General features: G+C 38.5%; 1 protein-coding gene across 18 annotated transcripts in view; it reads right to left on the bottom strand.

The window, feature by feature from the left end:
• The window catches only part of LOC105487840 (PPARG coactivator 1 alpha), a 716,435-nt gene that overhangs the window by 54,940 nt on the left and 646,183 nt on the right, over window positions 1-15,312 (bottom strand). For all 18 annotated transcript variants that reach the window (XR_011621420.1, XR_011621419.1, XR_011621421.1 and 15 more), the window contains 5 exons: window positions 12,447-12,492; window positions 12,264-12,337; window positions 1,701-2,616; window positions 1,035-1,139; window positions 761-881 (listed from right to left, as the gene is read on the bottom strand). Coding sequence is in view for 13 of the 18 variants with exons in the window: in XM_024794754.2 (XP_024650522.1) it covers window positions 761-881; window positions 1,035-1,139; window positions 1,701-2,616; window positions 12,264-12,337; window positions 12,447-12,492 (1,262 nt within the window). In the remaining 5 variants the exon portion in view is untranslated. The remainder of the gene's footprint in view (window positions 1-760; window positions 882-1,034; window positions 1,140-1,700; window positions 2,617-12,263; window positions 12,338-12,446; window positions 12,493-15,312) is intronic.

Genomic DNA, 15,312 nt, shown 5'->3' with positions numbered 1-15,312 from the left:
AACCTCTACCTCCCCAGTTCAAGCAATTCTCCTGCCTTAGCCTCCCAAGTAGCTGGGATTACAGGCATGTGCCACCACGCCTGGTTAATTTGTGTGTTTTTAGTACAGACAAAGTTTCCTGTCTCCTATGTTATTTCCTGTTTCCTATGTTGGCCAGACTGGTCTCAAACTTCTGGCCTTAAGTGATCCAACCGCCTTGGCCTCCCAAAGAGCTGGAATTACAGGCGTGAGCCATTGCGCCCGGCCAGAAATGATGACTTTCTTAGCAACTCTTCCTCCCCTGCCTCTTTTAAATCCAACTTGAACTCAGTCTCCTCATGGACAATTTAAGTCTCCTGCTGGCCAAAAAGACAAAAACTGAAACAAGATAGCAATCCCTCCTCATTTCCACTCAAAGAGAGAAGTAACAGGAAACAGAAAGAAAAACTCATCCTGTGACCAGAAAGAACCAATATCTGACTGAAAAAAAAAATCTCTGCTCCCTCCATTTTTCAAAAAAGAAGGTGAAAACAGTAACGAACTTCAAAATGAAACTGTGAGTGAGAAATATACTGACTTAAACATTTTGTTTTCCAATAAGTTAGGTCAACGGGGACTGAAGACTTAACGGATATTTTAAAGCCAAAAGGCTGAAAATGGCCTGTTCTAACAAACTAACAAAGACTTAGCTTTTGTTTATTTTCTAATCTATCACCAAAAAAAGCACACAGAAAAAGAAGAAACCCTACTTTAAAATAAAAGTGAGCTCCAGGCCACTTACAATTGCCTTCTGCCTCTGCCTCTCCCTTTGTTTGGCCCTCTCAGACTCTCGCTTCTCATACTCTCTGCGATATTCTTCCCTCTTCAGCCTCTCGTGCTGATACTCCTCGTAGCTGTCATACCTGGGAAACATAACTTCATCACTAAGTCAACCACCTCAATTTGCATAAGCAAAATGAATAATAATATGGGGAGGGGTATAGGGTTTTGGAGAACATCTTGTCATCTCAAGGAGGGGATAAAGGGAGCCGAAGGAAAATGACATGCCTCATTACCTGGGCCGACGGCTGTAGGGCGATCTTGAACGTGATCTCACATACAAGGGAGAATTTCGGTGCGTGCGGTGTCTGTAGTGGCTTGACTCATAGTAATAGCAGGATCTGCGACAGATGAGAAAAACAAAAAGGGCATTTGCAACTGCCACTTAACCCAAGTTTATTGGAACTGTGGAGCATCCTCTGGGACACTGTGTTACAGAGACTGGCTTGTTCTTCCCAGCTATTAGTGAGATTTCCCAGTGACAGTTTGTGATCAGCTAGTCAGCTTAGAGGGCTGGGAGTGATGTGCTCTCTCTCAGTGTCTCTTATTGATGTTAACACTGAGCACCAGGTCTGGTACACTGTCAGCTTTATCTTGCATGGATCTCCACTATCCTGGCACAGGGCAGCTCTCCAGGTAATGGAAAAAGTTAGATGAGCAAGTTTCTTAACAAATTACTCTCTCTGATAGGACTGGCTCAAGGCACTGTGCTCAAAGCTGACAGATTTAAGAGAACATGGAGAGAGATGTGAGTGTAACATCATTCTCGTGAGTTCCGGCAGCGCCAGAATTTCAGTGGTCAGGGGCCGGAATGGCTACAGATTTCAAATTTTTATTTGTATTTTATTTTGTTCACTTCTTAGGAACACCTTGTGTGTTATTAGGGTTTCGCCAAGGTTTACCTTGAAGAGGATCTACTGCCTGGGGACCTTGATCTTGACCTGGAATATGGTGATCGGGAACATGACCTGTGTCGAGAAAAGGACCTTGAACGAGAGCGCATCCTTTGGGGTCTTTGAGAAAATAAGGATTTGGGTGGTGACACAGAATCTCTACATGGAGAGTTAAAAGAAGAGCAAGAAGGAGACACATTGAACAATGAATAGGATTGCGTGCCATCCCAAGGGTAGCTCAGTTTATCACTTTCATCTTCGCTGTCATCAAACAGGCCATCCATGGCTAGTCCTGAATTTATAAACATAGGTAGTTTGGAGAATTGTTCATTACTGAAATCACTGTCCCTCAGTTCACTGGTCTTGTCTGCTTCATCGTCAAAAACAGCTTGACTGGGATGACCGAAGTGCTTGTTCAGCTCGGCTCGGATTTCCTGGTCTTGGAGCTGTTTTCTTGTGCTGCAAGGAGAGACCTGCTTGCTTGCCTCCGAAGTCTCTCTCAGGTAGCACTGGTCTGAATCTGTGGAAGAACAAATCTGCCCCTGCCAATCAGAGGAGACATCTTTATTTTCTAGTTGTCTAGAGTCTTGGAGCTCCTGTGATATATGAATGAGTATTTCCGTTTTGGAATTAATTGACTGGCAATAGTCATGGTCACCAAACAGCCGTAGACTGTGCCGCTTGGTCTTCCTTTCCTCGTGTCCACCAGTGAGCACTGTGGACTTGCTGAGTTGTGCATACAACTCGGATTGCTCCGGCCCTTTCTTGGTGGAGTTATTGCCTTGTGTACCAGAAGACTCGCTGTACCGGGGCTTCTTTGATGGTGGTGGCACCACAGTCTTGCAAGAGGACTTCGGCTTTGGAGAAGCCCTAAAAGGGTTATCTTGGTTGGCTTTATGAGGAGGAGTGGTGGGTGGAGTTAGGCCTAAGGCAAAAATTTAAAAAAAAAAAAAAGAGAGAGAGAGAGAAAGAGAAAAGAGACAGAGATAATGTTCTTAAATGCCAAGACACGTTTCTAAATTTTCCAAGACTTCAAACAAGGGTTTAAACTGAGTGCAGAAGAAGGAAACTAATTTCATGACAAGGCCTGAAAGACTGACTCATCCCCTAAGCCTCTGTCACCAAGAAAGGATGGATCTACAGTGCTGAACAGGAGGCAGAGCTGTGATCTTTTGTATTTCAAACACCAACGCTAACAAATCCTGCTTCCCAGAAAACATGAACGCATCACCCCTGGCCTGCACAGAACTAGGCGTTATTACCAAAGCTGGCATTGTCAAGGGGATTGTATGGGCTGCTTTATGGAAAATTAACAAAGTGGGACTGAGGAATCACAGAATAGCATTTGTCTGCAAAGAACATTGCGGAGGATGCAAGCAGCTCAGGGGTCTTTGTCCCATCAAGAGAATCTACCCTTGGAGCCAACTTAAAAAAAAAAAAAAAGATGAGATGACAACTTCAAAGTAAGTTCAGTGAAATACGACAGCCAAATGCAGGGACCTAGAGCAACTCTACAACTTAACAGCAGTGATTCTTTGTCGCCACAGTTCATTAACCTAGTAAACCATGGCTAATGTAGGCATAATACATTCTTGTAAGCATAACTAATACATTCTGTCTAAAATATGGTTCTGCAACAGAAACCTAAGTGAACAGTAACACTAAATATCACAGTGCCAACCGACCATTGTATATAGAGCACAACATAAGGGAGGGTTATGAGACCGAGGGACTGAAACTCAGCCAAGCTTCAGCAGCTAACTAATTAAATAAATAAAAAGGAAGAAAGAGGAACAGCCATCAGTTGTTGCTCCTTCTGCTTTTCTATAGGAGGGCAGAACATTTCATCAGAAACCACTGTGGGAGAGTCCGTGAAGCATAGTAGTTCCCTCTGTTGAGTTTCCCCCCTGAATAAGTCCTACTCATCCCTTTGTGCCGAGGAAGAATCATTGTCAAGTGGCTCCAGAGTCCAAGGAACTTTGAAGAAGGGCAGGCTGGAGTTCAAATGACTTTCTGCTTACAAGGGAGCATTTTAGTTTACAATACACTTTGTATTTAGGAGGCGGGGTGAACACTATTCAGCAAAAAGAACTTCAAGTCTGCTAACAAGTATGGGGTTAGATTTAAGGCAAGTTTCAAGGGAAAAAATGCTACCTTGCTGGAAAAAAAAATAAGAAAACACAGACACACATGCACACACGCACACACACACACACACACATATATACCAAGAGCCACGTAGGTCACAAAAAGCCACATGAAATTTTGATATGAACAGGAAGATACTGCCTCACTCTCCTACTTTATAATAAAGAAATGGAAAGAATGAATGTTTTCTCTAAAGTGAAATATTTTATACCAATATTTGGCAATTTTTATTATTCAAAGCTAATTCTCCCTGAGAGAAGAAAAGGTATACAAATGTAAGGTGGTTTGACTTTGGAGTTCCAACCCAGAAAAGTTCAGAAAGATAAAGAAATGGAAGCACAAAGCGAATGGGACACTGTACTCCGTTCATGGTCACACCTGAGTCTCAAAAAGGCTTCCCTTTGTTGGCAGCTTCTCTTGGATGGCTCTTTGCTGTAGCAAAGGGAGTGACTTATATGACTGAATGAAACATCGGTGCCACTGAGGCACAATCAACTCTTGTTTCCTCTCTCATAGATGAGTATGTCTTTTACTCAATCTAAGAAATTCCTATTTGGTCGATCTTCTCTTTTCTCTCTGTTTTCACTTGTTTTATTTACCTATTGTACTGCCGTATTCATGCATACTGATTGCTTCTACATGCTACCTTCAATTACCACTTGCAATTCCCAGAAAAAAAAAAAAAAAAAAAAGCACACTCTCAAATATTCCTCCTAGGAGCCTAAGCTACTTAAAGAAATAATGACAAATAATCTCTCTTTGCTGAGTAAATACCCATCAAACACGTCCAACGACATAGCCCTTGAATTGGAGGAAATGGCATTCAACATCCTCACATTCAACTCTGTAAATCTTTGCATAATCACCCCAAGTTAGGGTAGTTTTTACTTCTTTAGTAATTTATTGTCAGGATCCCTCTCTTGATACCAATCACATATTACTATACATTTTTGCTTATCTCTTTTTGAATGTGAATTATGTCTTGTCTTTCCAAATCGATTATAAGCTCTTTGCAGGGTGTGGCTTGGGTGCATTTGTTGCATTATTATTTTCTACTAATTTTAATTTTTCTAGATTCTTCTTTAGTAGTGGGTCTCACATTTCAGCAGTCCAAGAATCACTTGGGATACTGGGTAAACATTTGTAATTAGATGCTTCACAGACCACATCTGGAGAACCCCAGCCCTCCTAGCGTGTCTGCAGCATGCCACTTTGTACTCTCAGGTATACATATTTTGACAGACATTTTAGATTTATAAAAAGAAACCTTAAACTTCAGGAACACCAAATTAGGCCACTATTAAAGAGAGACTGGTTCTAAAAATAGCTTAGGTATCTAGAGATTTCAGATACAGAAATCCTTCTGTGTCTTGAAAATTCGAAACCCTTGTCCTAGTACCTAAGCTCATTATCGCTTAAATAACTGGTTCTCAAGTTGCTCTGGGGAGTGGCGACACCTTGATTGTACTTTCTTTGAGTTAAAAACAAAACCTTTTACCTCTGTCACACATTATGGCCTGTGGCCATTGAACAGACCTTCATTGAACACCTACTATGTGCTGGATATGACATCAGATGCTGCTATTTCAGGGACTCAGCCTCCAGCGACTTCACAATCGATTTTAATAAAAAGGCGCTTCTTTAAAATTTGACATGAGTATATTTTTCTGCATATATGCTTAAAATTGATGGAAACACCCAGAGACCATCAAACACGCCCCGTGAGTAAAAATATCAGGGCTGTACATTTCTGTTGGCACCATTTGTTGAAACAAGTAAGTAATGCTTGCTTATTGAATGGAAGATATTTCAGGATTAATGAGTAGATGGAGAGAGAAAAATAATTTGGCTAATGCCCTAAAGCCTTCATTGTTTACTGAAACATCTCCAACCAGAGAATATCTCAAAGCAAGATTGAGAAATCTCACGGACGACAAGACTTCCTATCACCAGGTGCCTCCCTATTGGAAAGCCTATCTCCAGATACAGTTGAGACCCAAAGCCAAACAAAATAAAACAAAAGTGCAAAGAGTACGTTTTCTTTCCACATAGTGTTAAACTTTTCAGAGCTGCTGATGAGACAGGCAACCCCTTGCTGCCTCTGAACTAGTTGTTATTTCTCTAGCCTCACCTCTGCTACCCAAAACCTTCCCCCTGAAGTAAGAGGGAGGTCGGTGCTCACTCCCTTGATGCCACTACCTTTGCTCATCTTCCCACTAATCTCTGGACTCTCGATTTCATGCCACAAGCCCAAATCAACAGTGCTAATGCCTCCCATAACCTCTGGATTATTTCCTGCGTGTTGATTTTCTGGGGAATGTGTACATTTTGGTGTTGACAGTACAAGGTATATTCCGTGCTCTCTCTTGAACTTAGCAGGTTTTGACAGATTTATGTGAGGACAGATGGCCATTACAGGCTGAAGGCTGACAAGAGGCAGTTCCGAGCATTGTTAACACACTTGCACAAACTCTCAGCAGTGCAGCTCGGTGCAGAATGTAATTCAGACTATAGCTTTTTTATTGCCGCCTATTTTCTTTTGTCAAAAGAGCCTGCTGTGCAGAGCAACAAATGGCTGCTATTACCCAGAATGTAATGGGTGTCAGACAAATCATATAACACAAACAATCAAGAGTATGTAGGTCATATTTCAACAGAGCACAACCTTAGCAATATTTATGATTACTGCATTGAAATGTGCTCCATAATAAACAAGCACCTCTACATCACTCACACTTACGCACTTCTGCACAGCAAATCTGGGAGAAGTGGTACATACTCTACAGTCATCTTTTTAAACAGTCCTTTTATTAAAAAAAAAAAAGGCAGACAAGTTTTGTTTTGTTTTTCATTATCGCTATGAAACGATTTTCTTGGAGGAGTTTTCTTTTGGGTTTGTTTGTTTAATTGAATGACTCTGATAAATGGTGAGTCCCTGGCTCTTTCTTGTGCTGTGCTATTCACCAATGACTTTTTTTTTTTTTTAGTAGTTTATAACATTTTGCAGAATCTACAGCAAAATCTGCAACTTACTTTCAAGTTCGTTTAACAGTGGGATTTTGCATATGTTGCACGCCAATTCAGGTACTTAAGAAACAAACAAACAAAAAAATCAGGAGATGAGATTCTAAGTTGCTTTAAAACACACCAAAATAGGAAAACGGAGCACAGAGAGGTGTGTGACTTGTCCTACTCACATATTTCAGGCCTCACGAATTTGGAGTGGGTGTCAAGAGTGCAGAGGGAAAGCTGATATTCACTGAGTACCAACCGTTACCTCTAAAGCAGTTGTTAAAATATTCAGTTGATAAAAGCTGCTCTAGCGTTCTCTCCATCTGCACCTACTTCCCCAGGACTCAATGGCGCTCCACAAGACCCAGCAACAGAAGTGCTCCCACTTGGCACAGAAGGTTCTCCAACAGACCCCGCTAGTCCTCTGGCTGGCTTCAGTCCATTTGGAAGTGGCCTGCCTTCAGTACATTTTAAGTATTTCTCCTATCACCCCTGGTTACTGGGGAACAAACTGGCCTTGGAGAAAAGCTTCAGAACATTCCTATGACATATGCCTAATTCCCCAACTCTTGCTCATGGAAGATGAAGATATCATTAATTGACCCCTGTGTAAATTCCCCAGAGAGCTGGGAGAGGGGATGAGTAAGGGGAACCTGGCATTTCAGGTGGCTATTGCCAAACCCCAAAGCTGATGTGGGAGAGAAAATTCCTTTGCTATACTTGGCTTACAAGAAATAGGATGGTACCATTTCCAGAAAAGAAAAATTAGGAACAAAGGAACTGTCATTATAGACACTGGGTCAAAAAGAATGAGATTAAAAATAGAAAATGAAGAATATGGTTGAACTATGGAAGAAATTTCTGACAGTAAGAGTTGGCAAGCACCGGAATGGGCTGTAAAGAGAATTTGTTGGGTCTCCCTTTCTTAGATTCTTGAAGCACAGGAATAGATTCTGTGACCTGTCAAAATCACCTTCCAGTTCTGTGACGCTATGGTTTTCCTTTTAAAACTACCGACAACTACCGATATTTTACTTTGATCTACTTTCCCAAAGATATGTCACATACACAAGAAGTATATACGCCAAAAGGCTACAGCCGTTTGTCAATATTTATGCTGTTTGTCAATACATTTTTTCCAGCAAAATGAACTTTTAAATGGAGAGTCCAAAAAGGCAATGTAAAATTCAACATAAAAGTGGTAGTTACAGATGGGTTAATGAGTGTTTTGTTGTTGTTTTTATGGTGAGTCTACTAAAGTACACTTGGAATGACTGCTGATTAAAGCCTAGAGAAAAAATGAAGTAAAAAATAAATAACATCAAATCACATGTCCCGTCTGATGAAAATAATGTGGAAAAACATATATCAATGGAGAAAAAAAATTATGAAGTCCTACTTGTTTTAGGGTGATGACATCTGATTATATTTTTTGCTCTTCTCATTTTCTTTATCAGTTATAAAATAGTTCTGCTGTTACAATGTTTACAGTAATAACAAATAAAAACTATATATACATATACATAAAATTTTGGGGTCAGTCACTTTGGTCCCTACCCAAATTCCTTCGTGTCTGTGGTTAAAACCGTCACCTTGTTGAGCTGACATTGCTTTGCCATTCCCATTTCAGAAACAAAAAAGTGTAGCACTCTGAAAATCTCCATATGCAATAGATTTAAATGCCTTCTGCCAAAAGATCATTCTCTTTTCTCTCATCTTGCTTTACTAACAGCTATTTTGAAATCAAATTAGATTTTACACCTGTAAAAGAGAAGAGTTTTTTTTATCAGCCAAAATGAGCTAGTTTAGGACAATCACAAAGAAGTCAGACCAGCTGGCAATACCTAATAAAGCAAACTTCCTATCTCATCCCTCCTGTTTCCCAAAGACACTGCAGATGGGGCAGAGGCATTATTCTGGAGGTCTTAGAATTTTGTTGACTCTTTACATTTCCACTTAAACATTTGGAAAATTTCACTAAAATTTGTGAGAGTAAAGAAAAAGAAGACACCAGAAGGCCTGAGCCAAAGCTTGGGTCACTTCTGCTGCAATCAAACCGATTAAGTCTGTAGACCAAGGATCAACAAACTACCAATATGAATGCTGTTTCTACCCTTGCCACCCACCTGCTGCACCTGTGGCAGACATCACTAATTGATCATGACATTCCCTGTGAGCACAGACTTGGCCTTAGAACCTTTCTCAACACAATGCTCCTGGCAGACAGTACCAATCAATGACACTTGGCAAGTGCAGTGAAGCCTATTTAACATAACATATGTCAATTACTATCTTTAAAATTCAGACTTCAGGAAAGAGACATAATTTCTCTTCGGGCAGACCTGCTTTGAACCCAGGGTCTATCATATAGCTTGTATCAACGTATAAATCTTTCCTCAACAATGAAATGGGCAGAGAGTAAGGAAGATACTGTATGTAAAGTGCCTGTTTAAGGAGTGCCTAATTGCCAGAAATTGTAGGCATAGAAGTAGCTGTTGCTGAGAATCTCAAATCAGTGAGTTTTCTACCGTGATTTGGTAAATTCCATATTTACACCAAAAGCAGTATTTGTTCAATTTGACGTGAAAACAGTGGGAGGTTGGGGAAGCACAGAAAAAGAATAAATAACTTCATATATGAGATTGCCAAAGAGGATACACGGCAAGGGCAATAAAAGGGAAGAGGTGAAGACAGTCAAAAGTTGAAAAGATAAGAAGCAAGGTACAATGACCACTGCAAATGATTAATCAGAATTAGTAATTAAATATCTAATATTTATTGAGCACTTATATAATCAGGGGGCACTCATGTTTTATCTCATTTAATCCTCACACTGACCCAATGAGATGTAGGTATTGTGATCATCTTCATATCACGCATAAGAATCCTAGTCTTTCAGAGGTTAAGTAAATGGACCAAGGCCACACACTAGATGGGAGGACATTCAGAATTTAAACTTGGGTTTGTCCAACAACCAAGCCAAGGTTTTGTAAACTTCACCAAGCTATGCCGTCTGCTCTTTAAAATCATGATATACTACTTTTAATTGAAGCTTTGCTGCTTATAAACTGTTTTACTTCAGATCAAACCACATAAAATTCCATTTTTGTGTGTCAAAAATGATTGCATACTGGCAGTTTTATTTTTCAACCTATATTCTAGTCTTTTGAGTTGACAGTTTTATCAGTAGTTATGAATATGACTTTAAAATGGAGGAAACTGAGGCATAGAAAAGGTCAAGGATGTAGAAAAGAGTCTTAGCAATCAAAAGATCCAGGAGGGAAAGTGTGTGTGCCATCTTATAGCTCCTTATTGATTTTACAGTCCTTGCCAAATTCATTGTCATTTGAGCATCCCTTTGGTTTCCTGCTTTCTTGCTTCTGCTCCATCAACATCTTCTCTCCATTCCACCCCTGTGCTTCAAAATCTGTGCATTTTGTTGTTGTTGTTTTCCCTGAAGGCTCTCCAAGTCAGGTTAGCCTATGGAGAGCTCAATTTCCTCCACATTCCTTTCCATGGATCCCCTCTGTCATTCACTAGGATGATACTATCGCCTAAGTATTTCTGTCAGTCTTTTAACTGCCTTTATCATTTTTAAAAAATCTTTTGGTCAATCAATGTATTTAAACTTGAAGCTGTGCTACCGTGTTTTCCCTTTGACAACTCTTTTTCTCCCTTTGTGATTCTTTCTAGGTACAATTAGTGTTTGTCACAATCTTCAAACACTACTAAGTGACCAATTTTGCTGAAGGATTTTAGAGGAGACGACAATTGTAGACATTACATGTTGCATTGCATTTCAAGCCCACAATATCTCTAGAGAAAAAACAAATCTCCCTCCATCTCCTCTTTACATTATTCTCCAGGAAGGTTCCAAACTTTACCTTCCAGCCTCATTCAGCATCTTTCAAGTCCTCATCTCCCTGCTATCCAAAGCTCTAAATCCTTTCTCTTACATAATGCAATTGGGCTTTACTTCAGCTTCCCCAATGTATATCTGTACAGCTATTATAATCACACTCAACGAACTAAAAACTGCCTTCTGGGCCTACCTTTGTTAGAAGGTGGTGGAACATATCCAATAAATAATATTTGCTTTCATGCTACTTATCAGTGTGTCTCAGTACCCCAATAGACTAAATAGTTAATGTGCATTGTACTGGTGATTGAAATTATGTAAGATGGTAAAATCTCCTGTAAATGAATGAAATGTGAGTGTAGAAAAATATTCCTGTAAAAAATAACTCCAAAAAGGTCATTGCTAAAATAAGGGTTATCAAATTAGTTGTGGATGGGTGGAATTGGAAATTATTGGAAAAATTATAAAAATCTAGAAGAATTCAGACTACCATACCAATGTCTCTAATCTTGACCTTCAAGGAGCAAGCAATAAAAAGTGGCTACCATCTATAATATGTATTGTATAATAATATATTAGTATGGTTTATACAAGAAAGATGAATAGATAGACCCCCAAATAGCAAACATAAGCTCAAGGTAAAGATCTCCATCTTCTACCAAAACTGTAATATTTGAATGTATATTTTTATGTTTTAAGCAAAGATAAAATAAAACAGTATACGCTTGAATCAACTTTTTAAACAAACCCACCAATTGCTGGTCCTCACTGGTCAGATAAGAAGGCCTCTACCGCATATAATATATATACACACAAAAGCTACTTCTAAACATATATGTAAGTTATGATGTATTTAAGAAATAGTGTCATGTATGTATTTAAGAAATGATGTTAAGTATATGCTTATAAGTAAGGATTTGTGTGTCTAAGTGTGCATGCCTATAAAGATATGTATATATGTACATATGTGCAAGTCTGCACACACATATACTATCTATCTACACCATGAAATTAACTACTCTACTGCTTGACCAAGTCATGCAATCATGCATTAGGCCTTTCATAAGAAGGTAATTTAGCAAACTCAAAGTGTGAAATTAAACGTAGCAACAATGACCACGGTGGATGTAGGCACCATAGTTCTGGTTGAAAGCATCTTGTTTAATGTACTGTTCCTTTAATCTTATCAGCAATGGTCAGACCCAAAGAATTTCTTGTTTAAACATCCCACGATTCACTTTTTGGTGGGTTCAAGTACCTAAACTTAAAGCACTCAGTGCAAAGGCACCATTTGCAACCAACTCAGAAGTTTGCCTAAGAGCTCTTCAGTTAGTCTAAGTTTTTAAAGTGCTTCAGTATTTTTTATTATTTTTTTTAGAAAATAAGCAACTGGAAATATTTACAGATAACTTCTTATCCAATTTTGTATTCCTTGTTAATTTCATTAATCACATAGACAGTACACTCTATTATCTTATTACACACACACCACACACACACACATACACACACACACACAAACACACAAGTTCCAAGTGAAATATAAGGCTTACCTGCAGTTCCAGAGAGTTCCACACTTAAGGTGCGTTCAATAGTCTTGTTCTCAAATGGGGAACCCTTGGGGTCACTGGAAGATATGGCACATTTATAAAAACAAACTGAAATGGAGTTGCTGTAGCCAAATGTATTAGAACCCCCTTCCCTTTCTGAAAATGGTTACGTTTCTTAATACTTACTTTGGTGACTCTGGGGTCAGAGGAAGAGATAAAGTTGTTGGTTTGGCTAAAGAAAAAAAAAAAAACTAATTATGTAATATTGAGTGTCTTTTAGATTTCTTTTCTTTCCACAACAGTCAAGTTGGAAAAACAACCAGAAAACTGAAAGCCTAAACTAAGGAATTCTCTGAATATTGAATCAAAGTCAGACAAAAGTCCATTATGCTAAAACAGATTCCAAACAGCATTTGCATCAGTAAACTACCATTCGAAAACACATACGAAAACAGAATTTTTCCAAAAATGAACCCTCCCTGTTACAGATACAAAATTTGCATCACACCATCAGAGAGAAATAATGTTTACTGTTTTAATTTGGAATACAGTACACGGTTTGTTTAGATAAGAAAGCAGCAGAGGAACTACAAGGCGACAGAACGTTATGAATATTCAGTTGATTTTACTCCTAAAATGTATAATTTTATATCTAGCCCTGATAATAGGTTATTTCTACGAGGCCAAAGCTCATGCAGTAACTATTCCACTCACTGAAAATTAATTGAGAGATGATGGCAAATTGTGGGCATTGACCCAGATGGTTTAGAAGGGGTTCAGATCTGTAAATCTGATAGACAACTAAAGTAAGATACCATGTTTATCAGTTGAAAGGTGTATAGATTTGCAAAGATGCTAACTACCCTCCTTTTATGCTTTCCTGAATCTTACCTCCTACAGGCGGCATTTCCCAATAATGAAGGGTGAAGAATCTTCTCACCCAAAATTTCAATTGCTTCTCCATGGCAATCTTGTATTTTGAACAGAAGGAGGGGCAAATATGATGAGAGGCATACTTAGGCTATACATTCATGTATTACGTATATCTATGCTTATCTATAAGCATATGCTTATGTGTATGTAGGTTTATGTCAATTTTTTCTCATTAAAATAATTACTTTCAAAAGGTCAAGTGGTAGTTATTTATGTAATGGAAATCATAGTGTCAAAACCAAAAAGGTGTTTAGAATAGTTTCTTATCTTATGGCTGAAGAAACTGAGACCCAACAATACTAAGTGGTATTTTCAGGGCCATAAAATAGTTACTCACAGAGTTGGCCAAGATTCTGTTTCCTTTCTCCTATTGTCAAAAGAAATTGCATTCAACAGACTTTAAAGTAAATTAATCAGCCCCAGCAATTAATTTTTTGAAATGTGAAAATATTATTCATGTCCAAAATAACCTGAAATTAGATACTTTACTTGGATAAATAGTATTTACATATTTAATTTATAGATTTAGATTTACACAGTTGAATAGTATATCATCTTTCAATGTACATCCAGAAATATGAAGCTCATGATATCTTCAACAAATTAGATACACTGATTGATTCAGTTTTTCATTTATACAGGTAAATGAGCTGATTTTACATTAATTTTTGAGTATGTGTAATATAACAAGTCTTTCAAAAAGAATCCACTTATGAAGAAACTTTACCAAGTTTTATGATACTCAACTAATAATTAGGATAATTCATACAAATTCCACAGAAAATATAACCAGATATTAACCATGTGCTATGTGACATAATAAATGTACATTAAAAATCAGTCACTGAAATTCTGGTTTTCAAGAGGTAGTATAGGCTATTTGAAATGCTCAAAGAAAGACTCTCAGATTCTGATTGTTGGGTACAGGTAAGGCCAAAGTCAATGAAAGGAGAGGAAATGGCAACAGTCATAGTTAATGAGACCAAAAGCAAACAGGAAATGAGAGCCATAGGAAGGGGACAGTCCCCAAACCACATACAGAATCTGATCCCTGAATAAACCCAGACTCTATAATGCTACCATTAGAGGAGTATTGATTTGATTTATTGAGAGTTTAATTCACCCTGTTCCAGTGACTGGTAGACCAGAGACTAGTAGGATCCTTGAAGTCAGGAATGTGTCTTTTTCATGTAGATTGTGGTATTTGGATGAATGCATGAATAAATGGACAAATAAATGAGACATCAACACACAACCATGGCTAGACGATCATGCTAAGGAAATGAAAAGAACCTGCCTCCAAAATGTTTTATGGAAGGCATACACGAAGTTCAGTGAGAAAAAATTACAACACCTTAAGAAAGGTAATTTCAACCGATCCTCCTAGTTATCTCTAATTGTTCACATATTTTCCACATTTTGATTTTAAATAATAATTCAAATAATTACTGAAGTTGAGCATGTATTAGTTCTTACTCGTCAGCCATGTTTCATTTCTTTTAGGCCTTTCATAACTAAAGGATTTTGTCTGTTTGTCAACAGACTTTGGTCTGGGGTGAGTCTTTTGTGCCTTGCCACAGATATATACCATATACAGCCAGTCTCATCTAAAGAAAATTTCCTCCAAAGGCCTATTTAACTCTTCATTGTCATGATTTGTAAAAGTTTACTAAAAGAAAAATAAAAACAGAAAAAAAAAAAACCTTAAAACATGTGCTGCCAGGCTGGGTCACATATTACAAGGACTTTAAATTTGGCCCCAGAAAATACATGCATGACCAGGACAGGGTGAGGAGTAGCCCAGTAAATTCATTTGTTCACTCACTAGAGCGAGCTCATCTGCTTCCCCTCACCTGAGGCCTTCATGACCAACGAGGCCTATGGCACTATGGTTCTGCTCCAGGAAAAACTGTTGTAGTGCTTATGAGGAAGATCCAGCTGGAGCAATGAGAATGCAGTCCATTTCACTAAATATATTTTCCCAAACTGACAGAAAGTGATGGGTAGTGGATTTGAGATATCTACCAGGGAAAGCCTAATGGAAAGTCAATTTAAAATATTAAAGGAAGGCTCCTGAAAATCCTGGGCTAATACCGAGGTAGAGAAGAGGAAAGAAAAT

The sequence above is a fragment of the Macaca nemestrina genome, chromosome 3, assembly GCF_043159975.1.
Source record: "Macaca nemestrina isolate mMacNem1 chromosome 3, mMacNem.hap1, whole genome shotgun sequence".
Taxonomy (NCBI): domain Eukaryota; kingdom Metazoa; phylum Chordata; class Mammalia; order Primates; family Cercopithecidae; genus Macaca; species Macaca nemestrina.
The sequence above is the reverse complement of the archived record's forward strand: the minus strand, read 5'-3'. Positions and strand labels throughout refer to the sequence as shown.